Below are 27829 nucleotides of genomic sequence, written 5' to 3' on the forward strand. Positions count from 1 at the left end.
GATTACACGGATGTATACATATATAAACATTTACTGAGCTGTACACTTAAGGTTTACGCATCCTACTGTATGTAAGTTATACCTCAAGAAATAAATGGCATTTGGCCATAAAAAGGAAGGCAGTACTGATACATGCTACAACATGGATGAACCTTGAAAACATTATGCTAAATGAAAGAAGCCAGCCACAAAAGACCACTTATTATATGATTTTATTTATATGTAATGCACAGAATAAGAAAACTTATAGACAGAAAGTAGACTAGTGTTTACGTTGGGTTGGGAGGGTTGGAGAGAAACAGGGAGTGATTGCTAATAGGTACAAGGTTTCTCTCTGGGGTAAAAAATGTTTTAAAATGGGTTATGATGATGGTTGCACATCTCTGAATATTCTAAAAGCCATTGAATTTCACATTTTAAATGGGTACATGAATTATAATGGTATATGAATTATATCTCAATAAAGTTGTATATATTGTTTTATATATGCAAAATACTAAAAATATATATGAAACAAATAGGAAAAAACTATGCTTATTAACAATAGTACATGTAAATAAAAGACCAGCCTTATAGTGTCTCTGAAAGTTATTATCAATGGTGTGCTGAAGTTGGTTAAGTATTCAGGAATTTTGTGGGCCAGTTATTAAATCATTGGTAGCTTGAAATCAGTCACAGAATTCAAAAAATGCTACATATCAAAAGTTCCCCACTGCCAAGTGAGCCAGTTTACCATGAAACTACTGGTTATTTTGCATACTTAGAAATGATCAGTTCAGATATTATTATAGGAAGAAGCACATGGACTTACGGATTTTTCCATTAATGTTGCAGTGGGAGTTGAAAGGGTAATAGATAAAAGATTTTGTGTAGGTGGAACGTGGTAAAAAGAAAAAAATATCGTCACTTGAGAAAGAGGGGAGTTTATAATAAGTAAGATTTTGAAGTGAAGAAAACAAAATTGTGGTACCATTACCAGAACTAGAGAAGTTTTAAAAGAAGGAGCTGAGATCAAAGAATGTAAGAAGTGAGAAACGTCTTTAAATTTAGAGATTCAAATGACTATTAGAGACCTTTTAGAATCAGAACACTAGAGCCTTTAAGAAAACTGGAGGACAAAGAAATAAATTAGTGATAACCTCTCATTAGAGATGTGTGACCATAAAGATAATGAGAAAAAGTTACCTAAAGGGGACAGAAGGATCAAGTGAAAGCATTTTTTAAAAAAATTAAGATGTGTACACTCCAAGACAGAGGAAAAAGAGCCAAAGAGATTGAAGATACCAGAAAAGAAAAAACAGGTAATTAAGGAAGGAAGCGTCTAGAGGAATGGCAAGGAATGTCCTCAAAGGATAGCAAGGGGGAGGTGTTAGCTCTAGAAATAGAAAATATCACATTTTTCAAAAAGCAAAAGAAAGGAAAGGATAGTGTTGTAAAGAAGGAAAGATGTACAAACTCATATCTGATGCCCTCGATTTTCTCATATAGTAAAAAAGGAAGTGAAGTTACCTGTGAAGAACAGGGAGGCTGGAATGAGACTGAAAGTTTAAGGAAAGAAGAAAATATTCGGAATAGATGTTGCGGGAAATGTAGTAGAGCATGAGCAAGTAATTAATGGAACTACTGATCAAGCTAGAAACTTTACTCTTTAGAAACCAAGTTAATAGGTCCAGAAAGAGAAATAAATAATTTAATAGGAACTGTGAAAGACTTAGGGTTATACCCTGGAGAATGGAAGGGAGGCAGAAGAAGTAAAGAATTAGACAAAGGGATCTAGACATTTCTCTAAAGAAGATATGCTAATGGCCAAAAAGCACATTAAAAGATGCTCCACAATATTAGTCATTATGGAAATGAAAATCAAAACCACAATGAGATACTACTTCATACCCATTAAGATAGCTAAAAGCAAAAAAAGACAGGCAATAACAATGATAGTGAGGAGAAACAGGAATCTTCACACACTGCTTCTGTGAGCATAAACTGGTATAGAGCTTTGGAAAACAGTTCTTCAAAATATTAAACACAGAATACCATATGAACCAGAAATTATACTCCTAGGTATTTATTAACCAAGATAATGAAAACATACATTTAAAAAATAACCTGTACATGAACAATGTTCATAATAGCCACAATAGCCAAAAATGGAAGCAATCCAAATATCCATCAGCTGCTAAATGGATAAACAAAATGGTATGTCCATATGAAATACTATTCACCTATAAAAAGGAATGACGTATTGATACTCGCTACCACCTAGATGGGCCTTGAAAACATTATGCTAAATGAAAGACGCCAGACACAAAGACCACATATTATAGATTCCATTTATATGAAATATCCAAAATAAGCAAATCCTTAGGGATGAAAAGTAGATTAGTGGTTGCCAGGTGGTAGACAGGGAGGGGAATGGGGAGTGACTGCTAATGGGTACAGGGTTTCTTTTTGTGGGGTTTCTTTTTCTGGAATTAGATAGTGGTGAAGGTTGTACAACATTGTTAATATACTAAAAACCAATGAATTGTACAGTTTAAAATATTAAAATGGTAAATTTTATGTTAGGTGAATTTTATCTCAATTAAAAAAGGTATATTAAAAGTATCCTATCTTTCATAACTCTGTTTCTTCAATCTTCTTTGTAGTATACCCTGTATGTTCCAAGGTAGAGGGCAAATGCAGCTGTCTCTCCTGGCAAGGGTTTGTGCTGAATCAATTCCTCCTAAGAATAGAGAATGAAATCTAGGGTTCTTTAGCTACAGGAGATCAGCAAAATCTTTATCTCTCTAGGGTTGCCTCCAGTTAGAAGGTGAAGTATTTTTTAAAACACTGTTATTCTCTTCTCGATTAGAGAACAGTGTCACTAGAAACAGGTTTATAAAAGTAGGACTAAGTATTTCTACTTTTGTTATAAAACATACCTCCTTCATTTTAACCTCAAGGGAATCCTGCAGAATAATACTGCTTTCAAGTCTTTTTACTATCTGGTAGTGAAGCATAAATGAAAGGGTTTAGGACTCAGATCTAAATCTCAGCTTCATCACTTAAAAGTTGCGAAATCACAGCAAGCTTCTAAGTTTCATTTCATCTTCTATAAAATGGAAGATATTACCTGCCCCACAATATTTCACATATAGTAGGCGCTCAACAAATTTAGTTCCTCATCAACATTAGCTCATTTTTTCTTCCATTCTATGAACACAGGTTTCATTATGCCAACAAAATTAATTAATTGCATTAATCTAAGAAGTTAGCTTCTAAATGCTAGTTTCTAAATCTATGCAAATTATAACTAATACAACTAAAAATTATAACTAGTAATGATCATCATCCTCCAAATTATAAGTGATCCTCTGAATGCAATATTGCTTCCATAAAATTTTTTCCTGATTTTGATTATATACATTAACTCACTCTTCTTCAAAATTCCAATGAAAGAGAAGAGATTCTGGTATCTTTATTAACAGAGAAATGGAGATAAATAATATAAAAGTAGAACTTGATATTAGCTTTCCAGTCCTCTTTCTAATTCTAAAGATTCTTAAACATTTTTCAGCATAACGTTTCGGAATGCCACAGAGAGAGTTTCTCTTTTACCCAAACATTCTGCACAAATGGTAACAGCTTCTCCTGAGATATAAATTATTACAATAATGCCAAGGGAAAGGCTATATAGTCAAGAGGAATACTATGTGGTATGAGAAAAAAGGAATAATGAACAGAGCAAACTCTACCCCTGGGGAGGGATGGAGGAAGAGAGAAGCAGTACTTCTCCCTGACTCCAGTTGCCACTTCACTCACTATAAATGAATGTAAATGAGCTCATCTAACTATTTGAATGTCTCACAGACCTTCTAATTTGAACTTGTACTAAACTAAACTTATTGTCTTCCTCCTAAACCAGTTCTTCCTCCTTATCTGAGAAGCATCCCATGTACACAATCTACCTAAGCCTGGAACCTAGGAGTCATCCTCTGCATTCTGATAAAGTTAATCTGTTGATCCTCTAGATAGCCACTGTTCCTCTAACCTTCTATTTGGCCCTTTTCATACTGTATCTTAATTATGTCTCTTTGCCCTATTCGTCTGCAAGCTTCTTAAGAGCAAAGTCATCTTTTCATCTTTGAATCTCCAATTCTAGCAATTGGCACATAGAGGTTCTCAATATATGTTTATTGGAATGAGATTAAGAGATCTATCTCCATAAGCAGAACTGTGGCCAATTTTCCCCAGTTTAGGTACTTTCCGACTTATTCATACATATGATAATTTTAGGATAGGATAAATGTTTTATTCTTTGTAAATATTTTTGCAATCCTTTTGATTATACCTTTAGAAACATCTGTATCAGTAAGTTCTTTATACTTATAGACAAACTAGCCATAAAATTTTCCCTTAATTTTTCCCCAACTCTATTCTCTCTCTCTTCTATCCATTTCATCCTGATCCATCAATGCAGCTACTGATATTTGGTGATCCTCTCCACTTGTGAGCAAAGTACTTTTCTGAAGATAATGAGCTCTGATTTATTATGGAGCTCTACATCACACTCACATCTCTCAAAAGGAAGGTCTTTCTTATCTTTACACTTCTAGTACCTACTGCCATGCTAGCATGTTATAAGTGTGTCATAAAATCCTGTTTGCTCAACACAAATGTCAGCTAATGAAAGGATAAAGTATAGTATGTGGTATATGATGGAATGCTATTTGTCAATAAAGAGAAATAAGTACTGATGCATGCTATGACATTAATGAATCTTGAAAACATGCTCAGTGAAAGAAGCTAGCCACAAAAAAAAAACACATATTGTATGATGCCATTTGTATATAACATCTAGAACAGGCAAATCTATAGTGATCAAAAGTAGATTAGTGGTTTCCAGAGGCTGCTGAGAAGGTTGGGAGAAAATAGGGAGTGATTGCTAATGGGTACATAGCTTCTTTTGGAGTGATAAAAATATTCTAAAATTGGTTATGGTGATGGTTGTACAACTCTGTAAATATACTAAAAACCACTGAATTGTACAGTTTAAATGGGTAGATTAAATGATCTCAATAAAGCTATTATTTTTTTAAAATGTTGATCGCTTTTGCTACAGAGCTGAAAAGGATTCAGAGAAAGTACAGGTATACAGTGAAGATGAAATGCAAGTTTACTTAACAGCTATTCCTCAGTAAGATCGGTTTAGCAAGTTGGGTGAGTGAACCTTTAACCATTAGCACATGCTAAAGAGCCAGCGTGTACCAGAGAGGAATGTGAAATAGGTAGCAAGTCACTCAACTGATCTGTGACATGACTATATGAAGCAAAGTAATTTAAAGCACTGAGATTACTTGGATTCTAAGGACCAAGAAATTTAAATCTTCTCAGAGCCCATTCCACTAAGACTGGCCTTCTTTGCTCTATTACTGGCTATGGTGATTGGCTAAGAGTCTCATAACTTGTCTCTACTCCAAGTGAGATTGTTGAATTGGTGCCTACCACCATCTCCTTAACCTAACTCTGTAAGAAATATTCAGAAATTAATAATGCCCTGTTTCGTTGACTGCTAAGTCATTTTCTGAGTTTACTTGCTGTGATATGCAAATAAATGTCTACATCTTATTCTCTAGAACCTATGACTATACTACCTTACATAGCAAAAGGGATTTTGCAGATGTGGATAAGTTAAAGGATTTTGAGACAGGTAGATAATCCTGGGTTATCCAGGTACGTCCAATGTAATCACAAGGGTCTTTATAAGTGAATGAGGGAGGCAGGAGAATCAGAATCAGAAGATGTGATGACAAAAGTAGCAGTCAGGGTAATATGACAATTGGCTGGTACCATGAGCAAAGAGATGTAGGCAACCTCTAGAAGCTGAAAAAGGCAAAGGAACAGATTCGCCCCTAGAACCTCCAGCCTTTCAAACATTTTGATTTTAGGTCTCTGAGACTTATTTCAGTCTTCTGACCTCCAGAACTATAAAACAACCTATCTGTATTGTTTTAGGCCGCTAAATTTGTGGTAATTTGGTACAGTAGCAGTAGGAAACTAACACACTTGCCCCCACCTATATCATCAAAATCAGGCCTGAAACATATGCGCTCTATTTGTGGAGTCCAGTTGCTTTTGTTGCTCAAGATAGAGGATTGGTTTGGAACAACTGTTAACTGTGTCAGAGTAGAAATGTTTTTCCCTGTGGGCTATGAAGCTCCAGAACTAACCAATGGAAACTGCAGTTTAATCAGTGGCTAATGGTTAGTATAGGTAAAGAAAATACAGAAACATGCAATTCTGTCACTAGGATTTCAAAATATGGATTTCATAACAATATTAACTTCAATTGTGTGTTCTTTGACATGTTTTTTAGGGGAAGCTTTAGGAAAGGTACCAACCTGACACAGGATGAGCAGTTTGGAATGGGGTCCTTCATCGAAGGCTTTGGCAATAGTTAGAAATACAAAGATAACATCCCAGAGATAAAGGAAGATAAGGTAGGCAGTATTAGAATAAGGTTCTCATCTAAAATATAACCAGTAATAGAGTGGATGAATGATATGGGAGAAAAGATAGTAAGACACAGAAAACCATGAGATGATAACAAGATCAGATCACTGCCTGGAACCCCAATTTCTCTATTTCAATCATTTGATATTGATCTTTAGCCTAATATACAACCTCCAAACTTTCCTAACATTATTTTTTCAATTCCAATGTAAAGCTCTTACAACTGAGCTGTGAGTTATAATCTAGTGAGAAAGCATAAGATTTCTAACAACTGTAAAAATACTTACTTATTATTCATTCACTCTATTATTTAAGAAGACTTAATACTGATATCATCAATGCTATATCAGTTTTCTACCTCCCCTTGCCAGGTAAAGTGTGCAACATAGAAATCTCTTACTTACAACTGCACAGCGTGGAATTTTTGAAGAAATTCCATCTTCCTCTGTTGCTCCATTGGGTCCAGGTGCCTCTTTCCTCCTCTTCCTTGTGTTGACTTTGGCTGAATTCTGTGCATCCATATTATTTTAACTGGTCATAGAAAGTGAAAAAGAATTTTTTTCTTACTGGGGTGGGAAAAAGTCTGTCACCAGTATTTCCAAGATGTTATTAACACAGATATACTCAGCAAAAGTTCAATTCCATAGCACACACTTCACAAAGATGAGCCAATTGCATCAGGCAAAAACAAAGCTTCACAACAAAAAGGCTCTAGTAGAAACACTGAAGTGCCTCTCTGTGGAACAATGGCCACAATTAATCACCTGACGTTGAAAATTATTGCCCTTAACCAATGAAGCCTGAATATTACCTACTAATTTCATATCCTGACTGCATACAGAAGATTGGAATAACATGGCTAAGAAAATTAGTTATACAGACTTCACCATTACCCCTTATATCATCCCTGGGACACCTGGAGGTATGACCAATGAAGGAAATGTAAAGGGTTATGTCTTTGGTACAGATGGAGAAAAAAGCCTTTTTTAAAGGAATGGCCATCACCAGTTCCTGGTTTAACAAAGCATACATTTCTTAACTCTTAATGTTCTGTGGATTTGAGAGTCCGAATCTCTGAAAATTGTGGTGTAAGTATACAGCATCTTTTAAATGTCCTTCCTTTTCCTTCTTCAATATTCATTTCCCCTTCCTTTTTCAGAGTCTTAGCACCTTAAGCTTGTTCAGATTCCCCAACATTAAAACCCCACTCGGGCTTCTCCTTCCCCCGAGAAAAAAATATTTACTCCTGTCTCATTTAGCAGAGAGCGTCTAGCAACTAGTTATCACATAAAAGTTCTAAATATTTGATGTTTCGTGTTTAGATATTGGCTTTTGCTACCTCTCCAAACTCCTGCAAGGATATCTACATTTTTCTTGAGTAACGTATTTGCATAAATTAATTTCTTGATATTGATGAAATTTCATGCATCAGCCAAAAAACTGGGGCTAGAGGAACTTTAATGATCAAATGCCATCTCTGGCCAAGATATGGTATAGTATGGAAGATATGGAAGAAAGATCCTCAGAGCAAAGATAGAAAACAAAACAAAAGCCAGACAGAATGAGGACATTCTACTCTTCCTCATTTCCTCTAATAAGCAGTCCTGAATAAGATGTCATCTAAGCAACAGCAATTGTAACTTATTTTCTTTCCTCCAGCTAAATTCCAAGGGAAGAAACCTGATCTAATCCTTAGAGACTGAAGGTGACACTCCATGAGTCGTGGCTAGATATCAGGCTGACATGAAAAAATGTGAGTCTAAAGTGAAAGATGAACACCGCCCAGAAACTTCCTTTCATCACAAATGCAAATTAAAATGGAAGTAGGGTACTATACATTTAACGAGTTTTTCCAGTGATGATAAGAGCTTTTCTTCATTATCTATTCTTTCAAAAGATCCAGGTCAGTATTACCACTCCCATCACACTGGTATGAGAAGCCTGCTAAGAATGCCTAATGTCCAATTAGTGACCATTTCTAATTTGCATAGGACAGGACTTCTCTGTAAGTACCTGTTAAATTCTTCTCTGGGTAGGTAGACAAAATCCATTCCAAAAATGTAATTAGCAATCTAGTGACAGGCAGCTCAAGTTCAAGTAGTCAATAATCTTAAGTACTTGCTATGTGCAAAGTACTATAAATAATTTTTAAAGTAAAAACTATTTTCTCAAGAAGGCTTCAATCAGGTGAGGAAACCACATGTTTGGGATATGCAAATGCTCCTTAGGATTCTATGACACTTGGGGGAAAATTTGTTGAGGAACAGGATATTTACACAATTTCAAATTGCTTATTTATTACAAAGGGAAAAGAGTTACCTTTATAAGTGAAAAAAATCTCTTATCCAAGTGATCAAAATGGATTAACATCACCAATAATAACTTCTGAAATGAAGAACTAAGGACACATTACCTGCCCCAAAATGCATAACCTACATGGATTTATGAGGAACAAGCACAAGCAAACGAACCTTAATTAAAGAGCACTCTACAAAACAATAAGCTTGTATTCTTCAAAAAATGTCATTCATGAAGAATAATAAAAGGCTGAAGGACTATTGCACATTAAAAGAAACCAAAGGAATGACAACTGAATGTAATACAAAATTCTAGATTGAGGGAGAAATCGTTATAAAAATAGTTATGAGGACAATCAGTAAAAGTTGAATATGGATGGTGTACTAGATAATAATACCTATCAATGTTAAAATTCCCAAATTTGATAGTTACACTGTGTTATGTAAAAGACTGTCCTTGTTCTTAGGAGATAAATGCTGAAAAATCTAGGGATAAAGGGTCATGATCTCTGCAACTTACTCTCAGTGCAAAAAAAAAAAAAGGCACATGTTACATAAAAAAAGGTAAAGCAAATATGGAAAATATTATCAATGTGTGATTCTAGGTGGGACATAAAGGAATTCATTTTAACATTCTTATAACTTTTATATAGGCTTTACCTTTTTTGATCAAAATAAAAGTTTAATTTTTAAAATGCTTTGTAACAATTTCTACACAGGTAGGCCCTCATATAAGATTGTCTTTTGGGGTCTCTGATTCCCTTGCCTTCCTCTTTGAATCAGTATACATGATACATATTCCAAGAAGTATGTTTAGTAATCTAAATGTCTTTCATGGAAGATAACAAACAGCAACAGTCATAACAATGGCTATGTTTTTTGAACACTTAATGTGCTAGACAAATTATATACATCATTTTCATTGAACCTATGTAATCTGAGAAGCAGGTATCCTTATCCCCAATTTACAAATGAGAAAACCAAGGATTAGGGAAGTTAAGCAACCTAAAAGATCACATAGCTAGTAAGTGGGAGAGCCAGGATTTAAATTCAGATTTGTCTAATTCCAAAGTCCTTACCACTATATTCTGCTGTCTCCCAGAAACCCCAAACTTTTAAAAAGAAGCTCATCATCAGCTGTCTCATCATGTTGCTTTCTTCTATTGAAAACATTCTATCTACAGCATGGGTCCCTTATGCTTTTGCACACTTAAGTCAGACCAGCCTAACTCAACAGTGGAATAAAGATCAGTTATCTAAAGGTAAACAAGGTCCCAGGACCAATCAAATAGAACTGACGTGGCCGCTGGCCTGATTCAGAGGCTGCCTGATTTGTCAGCTATACAGATTTGCAGATCTTTTCTACTGGATAGTTTTGCTAGGATTTCCTAACAAGCATTCAATTTAAGCAATAAAGAATTTTTTAATCTCTACTCCTCCCTCTTCTGACATTACAAATAAGTGGTATTTTAAAGGCACCCGTACTTTTCATTCATGATACAAAGCAGTTTTAAGTGTCATAAATCAAGGGGATAAGTGCCATGTCACATTTTTACCAGTTATTTCCCATAACTGCAAGTTAAAATTCCTTAATCTTTAATAGAAAAATACTTAACACGTCCAAAGACATGTTTACAGGAACTTCTCAGAAGTCATTGCTGTGTGTGGGGGGAGGGGATAATTGTATGCTATATTTTTATAGATTACTAAAATATAATTGACAAACAATAAACTATACATACTTAAACTATATAATTTAATGAGTGTTAACATAGCTATATATTCCTGTGAGATCATCAAAATTAAGATAATGAACGTATCTATCACTCTCAAGTTTTCTCATGCCACTTTGTAATTCATCTGTCCCGCCCCACTCCAAATTTGCTTTGCTTTTTTATTTTTGTATATAGTGGTAAAATACACACAACATAAAATTTGCTTTACTTTTTAACTTTCTGAAGTACTGAACCATCTCATCATATGATTCAACTTAACCAGCCAAACAGATGGTGGATATCATTATAATAGAAAAAAGCAAAGGCTCTCCTTCAAAGACTTAAAATATTGCCAGTGTGGTTTTAAAGATATTCTAAAGCCAAATTAATATCTGGAGTCGCTAGATCTTGTGACATTGGATCTATTCCATCAGATTAAAAAATCATACAAAAAAATATAAAATATCACAAGGAGAATTCAAGGCAAGAGGAAGGAGTTGTCTGACTAGCTATTTAAAGCTAAAGGAAAACTCACAAACATAGGAAGAATCAAGACAATCATATTACTAACACATTATAAAGGCCTTTGGTAAATAATAGTAATACTAATATATTTTACCTGTATTTCAGTTGAGTATATACATTCTTCAACAAAAATCTCTCCATCAGCCTCATATAAACACCTCTAATTAAATGTTTATGGCAGTATTACTCAATATTTTTTATCTATGCTCTATTTTGAGAAATGTAAAAATCTTTTACATCACTCTGTCAGCATAGAGGTCAGGCCCTAAAATCAGATTACCCAAGTATGAATCCCATTTCTACCACTTACTAACTTGGACAAATTCCTTAATCTCTCTAACCCTTAGTTGCAACATCTAACAAATGAAGTTTAAATGGAACAATCCATGTAAAAGCCTTAGCTTAGTGCTTGACATACAGTAAGCGCTTATAAATATTAGCTACTATTATTATTTAGTAGTAGTAGCTGTAATCGTCTGCCTTAAAGCCTGTCTTCTGTGTATCCCCTATATCCAAAAAGATTTTGTTGTTTTTCCCCCATGAATACTGTTATAAAAAGTATACTCTTAATGTAACAGTATTATAAAATATGAAGTATGCTACATCTCCCTATTCCTATTCAGAATCCATTTAAGAATCACTGTTGTAGCAAGAACTCTTCAAGAGTCTGATGTTAAACTACAACAAAGAAAGAAATATTACTACTACTACTGGTAACAGTGAGCACTTACATAACACCAGTATGCTTGAACACTTTAAAAATATTAAAACTTTCAATATTCACAACGCTTTGACAAAAGTATTTTATTTTTATCACTGTTTTACAGATGTGGAAACTGAGGCACAGAAGATAAAGTCACACCACAGCTAGTAAGTGGTGAAGCTAGAAATCAAATTAAAAAAAGAAATTCTGTCAGCCTGGCTATAGACTACATACCTTAACTACAATAGTATATGATATAATAAAAGAAGGTACCTGTTAATTATTTCTAAATATCTGAATGCCTGTCATGTTGGATAGAGTAGACACTTATTCTGTGACGGTCCAAACAATAGAACATGGATAGCTGGTTGGAAACAGCAGAGACACAGATTTTAACTAAATATAATAAAAAATCTTTCCAAGAAAGAGTTATCTGAAAAGAGACTGGGTAATCTCAGGAGACATTTCATTTTGACAAACCAGAATATTCAAGCAGAGGTTGTATAGAAATATATTTATTTGTTCTGTTGGTCATAATCCTGTTAAAATTCATCTTAGTTGATCTTTTTGTTCCAATCTGTTTAAAAATTTTTCAAATTTTGACCACCATCTATCATATTAGCTTTTATCACAATTGTATATAACATAAACTTTAAAGGCATGGTTTTTACGCCTCTATCCAAGTCACTGCTGAAAATATTGATCAGGAGAGATACATGTCACCATACACGAATGTGACATTTCACTAGAACCCTCTCTCCTCATTGAGATCTACTCTTAATACACTCTAGGTTAGTACAATGAACACTAGATCTTAGCCATAAGGCTGAGAAGCGATAAGTTAGTAAACTGTAAAACAGTAAAATTTATCTTTAGAAAATGGAATAGAGATTTTAAGATTTCTTAAAGATTTAGGGTATTCAATCCTATGTAAACTTGTTTTACTGTACCATCATCATACTACCCACATTTCTCTATCACAGTTCCAAAGATGATTATGATAATAATTATAGCTATACTTACAGAATACTTCCTATGTGCCAGGAAGTTATAAACCTTTTGCATTTATTAAATAACTTTATCCTCACACAATCCCGTGAGATAGGTAATACTATTATCCCTATTTTGCCAATGAGGAAATTGAGGAACAAGTATGTTAAAAACTTGCCTGAAGTTACACACCTAGGACAGGGTAAAAGCAGGATTCGAACCTAGGCATTCTGGCTCTGGGGTCTGTGTGCTTAGCAACATTATGTCGCCTAGTAATAAAATGATCACACACAAATTTAATCGAAGTCACTTACTGAACTCTGGTACTATTTAATTTCATCTTTCGTAAAGAGTGAGCTCCCTTCCCACTGGGCATATCACTGGTAGACTTACTCAGGAATTCTAGGAGCTTGTTTTGGTTTGGGCCAGAGTAAAAGAGTAGAAAGAGGTCACTAGACCAGGAATCATATAATATAAACTGAGGGTTAATTCTAGCTCCAATACCTTAACTCTAGGTTAAGGTAAGTCCCTTGACTCTTGTCTCTTGATCAAGGAAGGTTTTAATAAAATGTACTTAATTTCTAAGCCATGGTAAAGTTCAAATGAGAAATTAGACTATCAACTCGCTGATTTAGTAGATATTTGTTGTTTGTCTTCCCGCTGTTCAATCTTCTTGTTCTGAAAGGAGCCTATTTTCATTTGGAGACTCCCTCTCATTTGGTCTATGTGAGATTCACCCTCAGCCCTACCATCAGACGGCATGTGCCAAACCTAAACCAATCAGCACATCACCGTCCCCTGGCCTCAGACTGGGGGATGAGGGTAGAGGGTGGGGCAGTGACCGGTGATTTGAGTTAGTCCAATCAGAATGAATTCAGGACTGACAAGATGAGAATTCTTGGACAAAGAATATCAATTCTTTCTTTGTGCATTTGAACGTGGAGACATGGCTCTAGGAACAATCCCATGACAACGTTGTGGCAACCTATAACCAGGAAGAGAGCTTTTTTTGAAATAATCAACAGAGAGAAAGCAAAGCTGATAACAGACTTCAGATCCTGAACCAACTGTGTCAACCATTACATTCCCCTTTTTGCTTAAGTCAGTTAAGCTGTGGTTCCTTACCACTTGGAACCACAAAAATCATAACTGACGCACCCAATACTTAGCAAGGATCCCTAGCACACAGTAGGAGCTCAATAATTATCTGAATAAATGTAGTAAGTATAGAAAACAGCTTTGAATTTTTGAAAAGCACTACATTATTATTACATTTTTTGATTTGATGGAAAGGGGTCAAGTACTTGTCAATTTATGTGTCTCAAAATTGGCACAACAAAAACTCCCATCCTGTCCAAAGTATTTTTCCTTATCTGCATACACTATTCCTTATCTGTTTACATACAGTTCTACTTTCTAAAGATGACTTTGGTGCCTTATATGTCATATTATACTTTAAAGTGAACATTACACATAAGTTTTAAATTGAAGTCTTAAGATCTTTTGAATTTAGAACACACCTAATACTTTTTGGTTTTTAACATAAAACATTATATCTTATCCACTTTCTTAGGAGATGGAAAACACCAAGGTCACAGACATTCCATAAAAATAACCCTAAAAGAATTTAGAAATTATAGAGATTAACCTCACACATTTTCTCTAGAACAAGGGTCCCCAATCCCTGGGGTGCAGACTGGTACCAGTCAGTAGCCTGTTAGGAACCAGGCCACACAGCAGGAGATGAGCGGCAGCAAGCGAGCAAAGCTTCATCTGTATTTGTAGCTGCTCCCCTTTGCAGCCGCTCCCCAGCACTAGTATCACCTCCTCAGCTCAACCTCAGATCATCAGGCATTAGCTTCTCATAGGAGCACCAGTTCCTAATGCCAAAAAGGTTGGGGACAGCTGCTCTAGAACTACTACTAATTTTAAAACTTTGACTTTATAGGTCTCTCGAATTGTTTCATTTTTCACTGGCTCTCTTAGACCATCCCCATGTTCCCTCACATCTTACTTATGTACCACAAAGCAAATGTAATAATTTAATAATTAACACCTAAAATAATGTCAAAATTATCCCCAGTTTTCCTATGCTGGAACATCTCAACTTTGCTGCTGAGAAAAGGTGTGTGGGAGGATGAGGGCATACTGAGGATAGTAAATACATGTTGGCTTTTTTTCTGAAATTTAGCTGTACCTAAAACCACACCACCTTTACAACATTAACAATTGCCCAATAACCACTGAACACCTCCAAGTATTGATCCTCATTGGATCAATACTTCCCAAACTCTCCATTTATGATAACTGTATGAGGATCAATACTTCCCAAACTCTCCATTTATGATAACTGCACCTTTGTAATCAATCAACACCATTCAAGTAAAGGTGCAGTAATGGCCCTGAAAATGGAGGTGGCTTTAAATGTCTACATTTAAGAGGAAAGAAAAAATACACACACACAGGCTGGCTTAAAATTAGTTTGTCCAGCAGGTGATGGGGTTGGCAAAAGATGGCACCTCTTCAAAGTCAATACAGTAGAAAATCAAAATGGGGATGAAGAGTGGGGAATTGCCTAATATTTTGTAGATGGATCCCAGCTTCCAGCCATAATGCCCACATTAATTAAACTGAGATGAGCCAGAATGAAAATAGTTGAGAAATAGAATACAGAGCCTCCTTCATGAGTTCATTAGGCAGGCCAAAACTTCCTGTTTCCTTAGTGGTTTATCTTCCAAAATTTTTTTTGTCAAAATTAGATATAGCAAAAGAGACAATGGGAGCTGACAGTCAGAATGCAGCATCTGTAAGGCCTGATCTTTCCAATACTGCTACCTACTCAGTCCTTAGTCAGTCACTTCATCTTAGTCACTTAAACTTCCCATTCGAGCACAGATTCTAAATATGGACATAACTGCCCACAGCATCAACAACCACCCTGCCTATTAAGTGTATTAATGTCTCCAAACTACTTTCAAGATACAGAATGTAGTACTGTGCCTGTGATTTTTACTCAGATTCACAAAATCTGGCTCCACTTCTGCTGACTCACCTTCCAATACACACTGCTTGCTTTGTTCTTTCAATGTTCTAACAGATGCCTACTTGGATGCAACAATTTTGCTACTAAGGAAGTACAGAGAATAAGTGGAAATGTGCATGAGGGAGGAGGAGGGAGAAGATACTGAGAATAAATACAGTCAAATATTTTTCCAATATGAATGTCCTGAAGGACACAAAATCTGGGCACTGGCATATACATCCTTGTGTTTTAAATACTACAGGCTCTTACAAGAGCTGTTTTAGGGACTCCCACCCAATCCTCTCTATTCTACTTTCTTGTCAAAAGATCTAGAAAGCACCCCAGGATGAAAGAGTTGGGCTCTGCTTCTTAAGCTATGCAACAATCTAAATAGTTTCAAAATTCTAATTCAAATTTGGCTGAGTACTATGGCCATGCCACCCTGAACAAGACCAATCCCGTCTGATTGCGGAAGCTAAGCAGGATCGGGCCTGGTTAGTACTTGGATGGCAGACCACCTAGAAAGACCAGGTACTGTAGGTGTAAAAAACAAACAAACAAACAAACAAACAAACAAAGAGATTGTAAACCGACAGGTCTTTGCAATCTGTGAGGTCAACCAAGGGTTGCCTCACCTAAAAAAAAATTAAATAAATAAATAGATAAATAAACAAATAACAAATCTGGCTGAGTACTACAGGGAACTACCTGCAAAAAGAGGAGACATAAATTTTTCCTTAGCATTCTATTCCTGCTTCCCTTATCTCTGGGCCTACGTTATTATCTTCCTCAGTAATACCCTATGCTCAGTAATTTTCTACTAGCATATCAATGCTCAGTTCCAAAGCTGAGTAAGCATATTTCATATTCGGGATCTGTACGTGCTTCTATCATCATAAAGCTTAATAAATTGGTGCTCTAAGAGACCAATTTCTGTGAACACCTACGTTAAAGTGCAGCCAACACTCTTGGCATTAATCATGTCATCTGCTGTATATTCGGGCCCTTCTACAGATAACAGTGTAATCACAACATTCCTTGCGTAAAGCCTTTGAAGCCCGAAGCTTGAGAGAGGCTAAGTCTAATACATAATGGGGAAGAGGGACTGGATTCAAGAACCATCAGACATCCTAGATCAGAAGTCAGCAAACTACAGCTCGCAGGCCAAAAATGGCCCACTGCCCGTTTCTGTGATTCAAGTTTGATTGGAATACAGCCACCCTCATTCCTTGATGTACTACTGTCTATGACTGCTTTTGGGATACAACTGCAGAGTTGAGTAGTTGCAATAGAAACCATATGACCTGCAAAGCCTAATATCTATTACCTGGCCCTTTAGGAAAAGATTGCCATCTTCTATCCTAGATGAAGACAGGACCAGGTTTATTAATAATTTGGTAGCAAATTCTACCTAGATTGTGCAAACAGTTCTAAGTGAAAGACAGTGCTAGGAATAGGATTATTTCAAGAAATTGTACCATAACTTCCTGATACAGGATTATTTCAGTTTATGTCACTAATCTTATGTCATCACACTATATAGAATAAGTCGAAAGAATTCCTGATTTGGGAAAATCTAAATGTAAAGGTAAATTTCACAAATTACTTGCACTGACAGATTACTTTTAAAGAAGAGTTCAATGTTACTCTTCAATATTTGAGGCCAGTAAATTGCTACATCTTAGATCTTAAGATCTTAGCTTTGAACTTGACCTCTTCCCTCTAATTTCTTCAGAAAAACCCTTATTCAACAAACACTGAGTGGGCACATACCCTGTGTCAGACCCTAGGTTAGCCCTGGAACCAAATAAAACATATTTGCGCCTGGTCACACAGTAGGATATTTCAGGAAAGAGATTATCCTAAAAACCATAATGGACACTTGTAATAGTTCTTACAGCTAAATGATTTTGCTCTGCCACTATTCTACTAGAAGATTCAGTGAGTAAATCCTGAGTTTAGATTGTGCTCCTCCTAGAGTGGGTTGTGGAACTTACATGTCTAAGGCAAGGTCTATGATAGATTCAGGGAGTCTGAAATTTGGACAAAATATTATATGTTCATTTTTACTAACCTCTGGTAAATTCACCACTTCCTTTAACAATGAACATAAGTGACAACAGTAATAGTATATTTAGTAGAGTAATACTTTGTCATCAACAGAAAGCATAGATGTTTTCATACTATATTATACTTGTTACAAATATCTTGTTTAAACACATGATCATTTAAAAATTATTATAAGACTATATATACATGCCTTACTGTTAAATTATACTCCTGAAACTTACTGGATTTCGTTAACCAATGTCACCAAAAAGATAAATTAAAAATAAATTTAAAAAATCAAAATAAAAAAATTAAAAAAAATTATAACCCATTGATAGTAAACATTACTATATTAATAAAAAGCACATATAGTGCTATATCACACATTTAAAAGTACTGCGATAACTATATTTCAACATGTTTCCTTTATAATTCAATGTAGTTGTTTATATTTTGCATATAAAAATATTATTCCAGATGGAGAATTTCCAGTCAAGATAGTGGAGTAGGTAAACACTGTGTTTGCCTCCTTTCATGACCACACCAAAATTACAACTGCAGAATAATCGTCATTGAAAACTGCCTGAAGTCTATCTGAACAGAAGTCCTACAACTAAGGCTATACAGAAGGGGCCATCTTAAGACTAGCAAAAGGGGTGGAGACATGGAACAAGCTGTCTGACATTTATCTGTAGCAGTTGAAAACTGGAATATCTGGGCTGTGGGGGTCCCCTCAGAGGAGCAAGGGGTCCCAGCTCCATGCCAAGCTCCCCAGCCCGGGATTCCAGTGGCAGGAAGAGGAGTCGTCAGAAAATCCGGATGTGAAAATCAGCAGAGATTGTGGCTGAGTGGGGCAGAGGGCTATGGAGGTTCCAGGAGTTCCTCTTGGACAGCCTGCACATGGACTTCTCGCTGACAGACTCACTCTCTCTAGGTTCCAGCACTAGGGCAGAGAGGCTCAATGGGCCAGGGACATATGGGGAGGAATTGAATTATCTGGCTTCAGGGCAAGGCCTGGAGGGGCAGCTTCCTCCCAGATAGAAGTGCTGGCAAAAGCCACTGTTTCTTTGTTGATCACTCCCTGTTCCCATTATGCAGACCCAGGCAGGCGCCCTATCTGAGTCTCCATCAACCTGGCTAACACTGGTCACCCTGCCCTGGTGATTCCGAGATCCCTCCCCACCCAACTTCCAGGCTCACCCAAGCCACTGCCAGTGGCTTGTCCATTCAAATGGCCTGTCTTGGCTCATGCTGTGGACTTTTCTGAAATCTCTCAAAGGTTCACAAAACCCAAACAAGCAGCATTTGGCCTCAGCATGCCCCATATCTCTTGCTGAGTAGCCTCCAGTCTGGCACTAGAAGCAAACAGCCTCAGTTCTTGGCCTGGCTTCTTGAGACACGTCCAAACACAGCATGGGTGGTGGCCATCTGCAGATTGCTTGGTGGTTCCTGCCAGGTGGCCTTGGGCAGTACACAGGCTGAGGCTGAACTTGGCCTGTGGTGGAGCCCCTCCCAGGAGGCCCCAGAGCCAGCATACCCTGTGGCCATCTTGGACTGAGCTGGAATATCTCCCGGAGCCACATCTGAGGACCACATAAAGGCAGACTGGGCAGGCACCAGAGCCCTGCTAAAGTGAATCCTGCTCCATAGGGTCAGCCCCTGCACAACAGTTACTCCACTGTCTTCACCAGCCAGTCCTCACAACCAATCAGCCCAAGGGTTAATCTCTCCCATTGACATGCAAACAGCAACCAAGGTTCCCGGAGGACACACCTGGAGCACGTGGCTCAGATGACCAGGGAAGATTGCAACTCTGGGCCCCACAGGACACCTACTATATAAGGCTACTCTACTAAGACCAGGAGACAAAGCAGCCCTACTTAACACATAGAAACAAACGCAGGGAGGTAGCCAAAATGGGGAGACAAAGAAACATGTCCCAAGTGAAAGAACAGAACGAAGCTCCAGAAAAGAACTAAATAAAATGGAGACAGCAATTTACCAGATGAAAAGCTCAAAATACTTGTTATAAGAATGCTCAACAAACTTAGGGGAAGAATAGATGAGTCAGTGAGAATTTAACAAAGAGACAGAAAACACAAAAATGGAGATAAAAAACATAAAAAAAGAACCAGTCAGAAACTAAGAATATCTTAGGAGGAATCAACAGATTAGATGAAGCAGAGGCTCGAATCAGCAATTTAGAAGATACGTTAATAGAAAACACCTAATCAGAACAGCAGCAAGAAAAAAGAATCCAAAAAATGAGGATAGTTTAAGGGGCCTCTGAGACAACATCAAGCATATCAGCATTCACATCACAGAGACCAGAAGGATAAGAATGAGAGCAAGGAATTGAAAATCTATTTGAAGAAATAATGACAAAAATCTTCCCTATTCTGGCAAAGGATATAGACATAGAAGCCCAGGAAGCACAGAAAATCCCAAAGAAGATGAACCCAAAGAAACTCACCCCAAGTCACATCATAATTAAAGTGCCAAAGATTAAAGACAAAGAGATAATTTTAAAAGCAGCAAGAGAAAAGCAGTTAGTTACCTACAAGAGAGCTCCCATAAGACTGTCAGCTGCTTTCTCAACAGAAACTTTGCAGGCTGGAAGGGACTGGCATGAAATAATTCAAAGTAATGAAAAGCAAGGACCTACAACTAAGGTTACTCTGGGTAGAGCTATCATTTAGAATCTAAGGACAGATCAAGAGCTTTCCATACAAGAAAAAGCTAAAGGAGTTCATCCTCACCAAACCAGTATTATATAAAAGTTCAAGGGACTTCTTTAAGAAGAAAGAAAAAACGATTAAAAATATAAATAAAATGGCAATAACTACGTATCTACCAGCAATTATTTTAGATGTAAATGGATTAAATGCTCCAATCAAAAGACAGAGTAGCTGAATGGATAAGAAAATAAGACCTTTACATATGATGCCTACAGGAGACTCACTTCAGATGGACAGATGCAGACTAACAGTAAAGAAATGGAAAAAGATAATAAATGAAAATGAAAACAAAAACAAAGAGCTGGGGTAGCAATACTTATACCAGACAAAATAGACTTTAAAACAAAGGCTATAACAAGAGACAAAGAAGGACCCAATAATCCCACTTCTGGGTATTTATCTGAAGATAAATAGCAAACCAAAAACCCAAAACACTACTTCGAAGGGATATGTGAATCCATATGTTCATTGCAGCATTATTTACAATAGTCAAGATATAGAGGCAACCTGGGTGTCTATTAGATGAGTGGATAAAGAGATGGTACATATACACAATGGAATATTACTCAACCATAAAAAAGAATGAAATCTTGGCACCTGCAACAACATGAATGGACCTAGAGGGTATTGTGCTGAGTAGAGTAGGTCAGAGAGAGACCAATGCCATGATTTCACTTACATGTGGAATCTAAAGAACAAAATAAACAAATAAAACAGAAATTCATAGATATGGTTACCAGACGGGGTGGTTGGGGAGAGAAAAAAGGGAAGAGATTAATAAGAAATACAAACAGGTAGTTACAAAACAGTCATGGTGATGTAAATTATAGCATAAGGAATGTAGTGAATAATATTGTAATAATAATGTATGGTATCAGATGCATACTAGATTTATTTGGGTGATTATTTAATAAGTTATATAAATGTCTAATCCCTATGTTGTACACCTGAAACTAATATAATTTTACATGCCAACTGTAATTGAAAAAATTATTATTAATAAAATGCAAAATATATATATTATTCCAAAAAGAGAGTCCACAAAGTTTCACCATACTGCCAAAGGAGTTTGTGACTCAAAAAAAGATTAAGATTTCTGCTCTAGGGCCCATAAATAAACAAACAAATATAATCACATCTAAGGTAATTCTCTGTAGATTAAAAAAAAAACTATCTGCTTTCCGTTAAGTGTCATACACTCATTTTGTCCTTTAGTATAGAGCAAAGATCATATGTCACTATTTTTAGTAGCTCTCACTTTAAAAATGGTTTGCAAATAGTTGTGAATGCGATATAACAGCCTAGTGAACCCATTGGTTCCTCTGGCTCATTGGTAGTCAGTCTAGTCCAAACATAGAAAGTTTCAAACTAATGTAACTTTCAACTTTCAACAAGTGTTACCAAAAGGAGAAAAAAAGAAGCGTGGCACACACACACACACACACACACACACACACACACACACACACAAGCTTGCATCGGTATCATTGAAAACCACTCCAGAGAATCTGTTCTCTATATTTAGAATGTCCTCAAACCATGGATTTTTAGACTTAGATATTATGGATCAGTAGAAAAATAATTATAACAGGGGTATAACTGGAATTCTAACATCTTATGACGTTCTAGTTGTGATGCTGCATATGGTAAAGTAACTTATTCAAGTTCATACAGGATTGGCTCAAGGAAAGGGAACCAGGTCTTTTAATTCCTAGTTATATTAGCTTGCTATATTTCTACCTACTAATCTGATTTTTAAACGTAAAATAAAGGCAATTCGATTATTTATATTAATGAGATAATGTACATAAATTAACCTTATACAGTGTCAAACATATATTACAGACTGTTTTTTTTTTCCTTCTGGAGTAGAGCTCTGGCATATATTGCAAAACTGAGTATGTAAAAATGAGCATTTCCTGAATTTACTGACTGAATTGTAGAAGGAAGTTAGTATTTAAATTTTGCCACGAACATTCATAAAGCAATTAAGAAAACAAATCATGTGTCTAGGTACTCATTTGACAGGAGTATTGTGAAAAAAGAAGTCTAGGACTGGAAACAGATTAAGCTTAAGAAAGAAGAGGCGCTGACTGGAAATAGAGAAGTTTAAGCTTAGGAAAGAAGAGGTGCTGGAAGTCATCCTCTGAACAGATAAGCAGAAGGATGGAACCCAGAGCCTCAATCACATTCTTTCCCTCCTAAGTCATATTGTTCTTCTAATGTGATTGATGTGGTAATAACATAAAAGATCTAGAAGCAGCCACAATTTTGAGCAAAAAAGAATTCTCACAATTCAATGCTCTGAGTTTACAGTTTCTCTAATTGAAAAAAAATCTATCAAAAATCATGACTAATAGAAAAATTTATTCTTTCCAATTTATTTTAGGTTACGCAAATGTTGGTATAAGAAAGACTTATTTTGTTTGGTTCAGAAGGGAGAATTAGCTCTAGTAGTAGAAAAGCCAGATATCTGACTTCGGATCAGAGTTATGCAATAACAATAGCAAGTGATTATGCTTTTTCTATAAATATTTCATATATTAATTTTCATCAGCATTTAGAACATGGAAAAGTTATTCAACTCCCTCAGGGAATCATGTCTAACCTAGAGCTTAGACAGCTCCACAGGAGAATCATGTAGTTTACATACTCCATGAGATTGTATACAAAATTTGGTGAATATACATACATTTCAGATTATTAAAGGGCTGTTTACCCAGAAGTACAGTTACCTCTGCCACAGTTAGAAAATCTAAAACAAGAGAAAGCAGTAATTCTCCATAGTCACAGAGTGAGTCAGTGTTAACATCAGATAAAGCAACCTAGAACTTCTGAATCCAAGGCTCTAGCGACTAGATCATTCTCCTTAAGGGATCAAATATCCAGAAAGGAGGTCCCCAAGAAAAATAAAACCTCACCTGTTTATGGGAGGAGAAAGCATAGGTTGAAGAAAGAATAAAGTTTATTCTTTATCAATCAGGCCATTATACTGGTTTTTGGAGGTAGTTTGCAAAGCAGGGTAGGTCAAAAAGAACCATTACATTCAGCAAACACAAAAGACCCGAGGCAGTGCTGCAGCCCCCAGACTAAATGTCTTCTCTTCTATGGTCAGTTACATTGAAGCATATATTTTGTTCTAGAAAGAAATTCTTCAGTATTTCCTTTTAGTTATGTAGAATGTGAACCAAGTAAACATCTAATGTTCTAGAAAACAAGGCGTAACTAGCCATTTTTAAGCTAAACAAAGTCTATCCCTCACCATTCCCATTCAAGAATCTTTCTGAACTCTCTTCTCACAAAGTGTATATGTGTATAGGAGGTGGTGGGTAACTAACTATTAGGTTAACAGATACAGTGTCTGATAAGTTAAAATTACCTCAAGCTTCTTCCATTACATATTTTAAAAAAAACATTGTATGGCACAATCAGTAGCATCTTCTACAAAGGGCTGTTAAGGAGGAGTAGGTAATGAAACCACTTCAGTTCATTACATCTGCATCACTAATAGCCCTCATGAAAAGGAATCAGAAGAAGATAAAACCAGCAGGGAAAACATCATATGAATTACCCACAGCATAGTATCATTCCCAGTACCAGTCTTGCATAAATCACTGATCTGAATAGCTAAATACATTAAAGCCTCTCCCATGTGGCATTCCAGTCATCATTGTTGACCTCCCCAGAGTCATCTTTTCTTCTCCATGATGGTCATCATGTTTACCACTGATTACTGCACCAAAATCCATTCTCAGCTAATATCTTTTTACTAGCAATTCTCTGTACTTGTATAATCATTAAATATCGAGATCAGAAAAAAAAAACAAACAAACAAACCCTGAAAGGCATATCTTCCAACTCCCATTTTATTTTTGGCAGAATGTTTTCTGTCTCTATCTTCTGTTCCCTTCCTAAGCCTCGTTCCTACCCTCCCTAAAGCTTCCCCTTCCTCAATGTCTGTTCCTAGCAGTTTTTCCTATCATAAACCCTCATATCTTCACTGCCTCTATACATAGCACTGTTCCTTTTTCAATATATAAGTTCTGCTTCTCCCAAATGAGATCCTCAGTTTTAGGCCTCAATCATAACTATTTCCCTCAATTATATTTGTGAAGCTATCTCCAGTTAAGTCTATCTGACAGAGCCTGTGCCTCAGCCATAGATCCAGTCCTCTCAATTGCATCTTTGTACTTCCAAAAGGTTCCCTAATCATAGAATCATAGCACTTTACACTTGAAAAAAAAATCAGAAATAATCTGGTCCAATGTTTTCAAACTTTTTTACTACATTTTACTTTATGTATTTTAAGATATATGAAATCCATTTTACATAATAATCTCATACACACATAACTGAAACAAGTTCCCAAAACAATACTTACCCTTGCTATGTGAACACACTGAAAATTTACATTCTACTGCATTTTTAAAAAAAAACTCTGGTGCCATCCGCTAAATGGATTTCACAACCCAAGAACGGGATGGAACCCATAGTTTAGGTAACATTAATGTAGTCCAAACTTCCCATTCACTGAGGAAGAAACTGTAGATTAGTGGTAAGTTTCTCAGCCACAAGAAGTTTGTCCATAAAATTAAACCCAGGTCTGTATAGTAAGTCCTAAAGATTTTCTCTGCCCAGTCACAGCCACTCAATCACACCCCGTGCCCAAACGACCCTACAGTACCATGTTCACTACACTGGTCCCACACTCTTCTCGAAGTCAGCCCCTCGAAATTATTGCTAGTTAGTCAGAGTTTCTCCACAGCCGTTGCTTCATGTTCCATTAGGTCAGAGTCTCCTCACAGTCACTATCCATAGATCAGAGTCTCTTCTGAGTCACTGGCCTTTGGTCACAGTCCCTTCGCAGTCACTGCCTCATACTTCCTTGGTCATAGTTCCCTAGCAACCTCTACCTCGTGCTCTCCGAAGTCAGAGTCCCTTTGCATTCACTGCTCCTGGGTCCCAAACCCCTCTTAAGCAGCAGCATCTTGGTCACAGTCCCCTCACTGTCACTGCCCACGGGTCACAGTAGCCTCGCAGTCCTCGTCTCACACTCCTGCTGTCACTGACCCACTCTTTCAGTCTCCTCGCGGTCGCAGCCCCACAGTTTCTCCTCTCAAATAGAGCCGCAAGATATGCACGCACACCGGGTCTTCACCTGGAGCTCGCGTTACCCCGACCCCTGTCCGGTCGGATTTCTCCCGGGCGCAGCGTCACGGACAAGGGAAGTTGAGGAGGTTGCGGGGAGACGCCCGGGAAAAGCAGCTAATGGAACAGCAGGCCGGAAGTCCCGCCTACTGGCCGCCCTCTTGTCAATCCGACCACGACTGTTCCCTGAAAACCCCGACCCTTGACACAGTAGTTCCGCCTCTACAGAACCACGGAGGGACGGAGTGACCGCAGAAACACCAGCCAGACCACAAATTTGGCTAAGGGTCGGTCCCCGTGCGGACCTGGAGTATCCGGTGAAGACGCCTTCTCCTAATGGGATGGATGTGAACGGTCACGCGTGCTCCCCAGCAATTCGTCGAGAAGCGTTAACTCTACCACTCCCCTTTTGCCCAGCTTTGAGCTCTGGTCCCCCTCAGGCGGAAATGTCATTCTTGGTCCTTTTCGTTCCATCCCGAGCACCTGGCGCAGTGCTAGGCAATCATACTGGGGCATCCATAATACAGATGACCATGACACCTTCCGGCAAAGATACATCGTCTGCGACTCCTTCGCCACAGCGCCAACCTTTCCCTTCTGGGTGACGTAAAGAGAATTGAAGTCCGCCAACCAAGTCCAGTGAAAACCCGTAGCTGGCCCCAAACCCTTTCCTGAATATTATGAGCCTGTGCATCTTATTATGAGCCTATACATCTAATTAATATAATGAACTCTGTTATTTCTGACTACGATCAGCTCACCAAAAATGATCCCTCGGAATCAAATGACAGCCCATTAAGCAAGAGCATGTGAAAGAAAAAGGAATCTATAGAAAGTAACTTCACAGGGAGATCTGATCATAAATTCCTAATTGGGCAGGCTTATCTTTGCCTTAAGCAAGCCCTGTCCATTGTTTCTATGCATCTAGGTTAATAGGCCTTTAAAATCCGACGCCACCCACAAGACTTTAACAATCCTGTAATTACGTCCCTGCCTTGCTTTCTCCCACCTTCATGCAATCTTTCATATGTTCCCTCCTTAAAATCACATGCATAAAAGAAACAGCAAACTGCTGCAAACTGTTATTCTGGGGAACATTCGAGATATTGCTCTTTGGCATATATCATCAGTTTGGCTCAAATTCTTATAAAAATTCTCTACAAGTGTGGATGTTTCTTAGGTTGACAAGCAGATCCAAGGGAGTCTACTGGTAGGAAATCACATGGCAGGGTATATGGCGAAGAGAAACATTTTCCTTTGCTAGAATGAACCTTTGGAGGGTCCCTTTAGAGTCTATAAATGTAAGGCAAGTAGATACTCAATGTTATGGAAGATGTAAAAGAACTTTTCAATGTATTTCCTTATTTATTCATTTTTATCTTTGTTTATATGCTTGTCTTGAAAGTGGCCGAGAAGAAAAGGTGGGTAAAACATGCATTTGCTGAGGAGCCTCTAGGGAGAAAAAGGATTTAAATTGTGACCCTTTCCCTTTTGAGTTTCAAATAGTTATTTGAACATGACTCTGTTAAAAAAAAAAACTGAAAGTCTTTTTTTTAAAGAAAGGTTTTATTGAACCAAAAATGCTAGTCGAAAAGACTGGTTTTGGGGCATGAAGTCCAAACCACCAGAAGCATGGCTAGGTGAGAAAGACATACATTTCTGTTGCCCTGGAGTTTGCAAGTGTTTTTTATACATCAAATGGGAGGTGGGGAGAGTGAGCTATCTGAAAGAATTTACATTAGTTATAGGCAAAGCGGGTGGTAGAAGGTGAAGCGGGCCAGCTCTGGGATAGGCACAGAGCCCATAAGGAAGATGTGTCCTCTCCTTTGGACAATAGTCCAGAAAGTTAATGTGCAAATAAGAAGTAGAGGCTCTTAGGGTTCGAAGGTACCTGCCTGGCTGTTCTCTCTTTTGCGTAATTGTGGAAATAATCAGTTCCTCAATAAGGACATGGCAAAAATAACTAATGGTATAACCTAATGGATTAAATACAACTATTAAACTATGCTTATGAAAATCATAACAAATAAAATGACATAAAAACTGCACATGAGAAGCAAAAAATCAGGTCAAGTAAATTAAGGATTTTCCCCTACTTTTTTCTCTACTTTCCAAATGTAATAAAGACAACAAAATCAAAACATTAAACT

General features: G+C 37.1%; 1 protein-coding gene across 5 annotated transcripts in view; it reads right to left on the reverse strand.

Annotated features, from left to right (window-relative positions):
* Positions 1-25827, reverse strand: part of PCYT1A (phosphate cytidylyltransferase 1, choline, alpha) — a 42821-nt gene extending 16994 nt beyond the window's left edge. The window contains exons 1-2 of one of the 5 annotated variants that reach the window (XM_006906145.2): positions 25690-25827; positions 6897-7023 (exon numbers count right to left, since the gene is read on the reverse strand). In XM_006906145.2, the coding sequence (XP_006906207.1) occupies positions 6897-7013 (117 nt within the window). In that variant the 5' untranslated portion in view covers positions 7014-7023; positions 25690-25827. Of the gene's footprint in view, positions 1-6896; positions 7024-24912; positions 25057-25215; positions 25527-25601 lie in introns of those variants that run through there. The other 4 variants (XM_006906146.3, XM_015600225.2, XM_025041863.1 and 1 more) reach the window with 4 other exon arrangements.
* Positions 25828-27829: the final 2002 nt, after the last annotated feature.

Source organism: Pteropus alecto, unplaced genomic scaffold (assembly GCF_000325575.1).
Source record: "Pteropus alecto unplaced genomic scaffold, ASM32557v1 scaffold311, whole genome shotgun sequence".
Taxonomy (NCBI): Eukaryota; Metazoa; Chordata; class Mammalia; order Chiroptera; family Pteropodidae; genus Pteropus; species Pteropus alecto.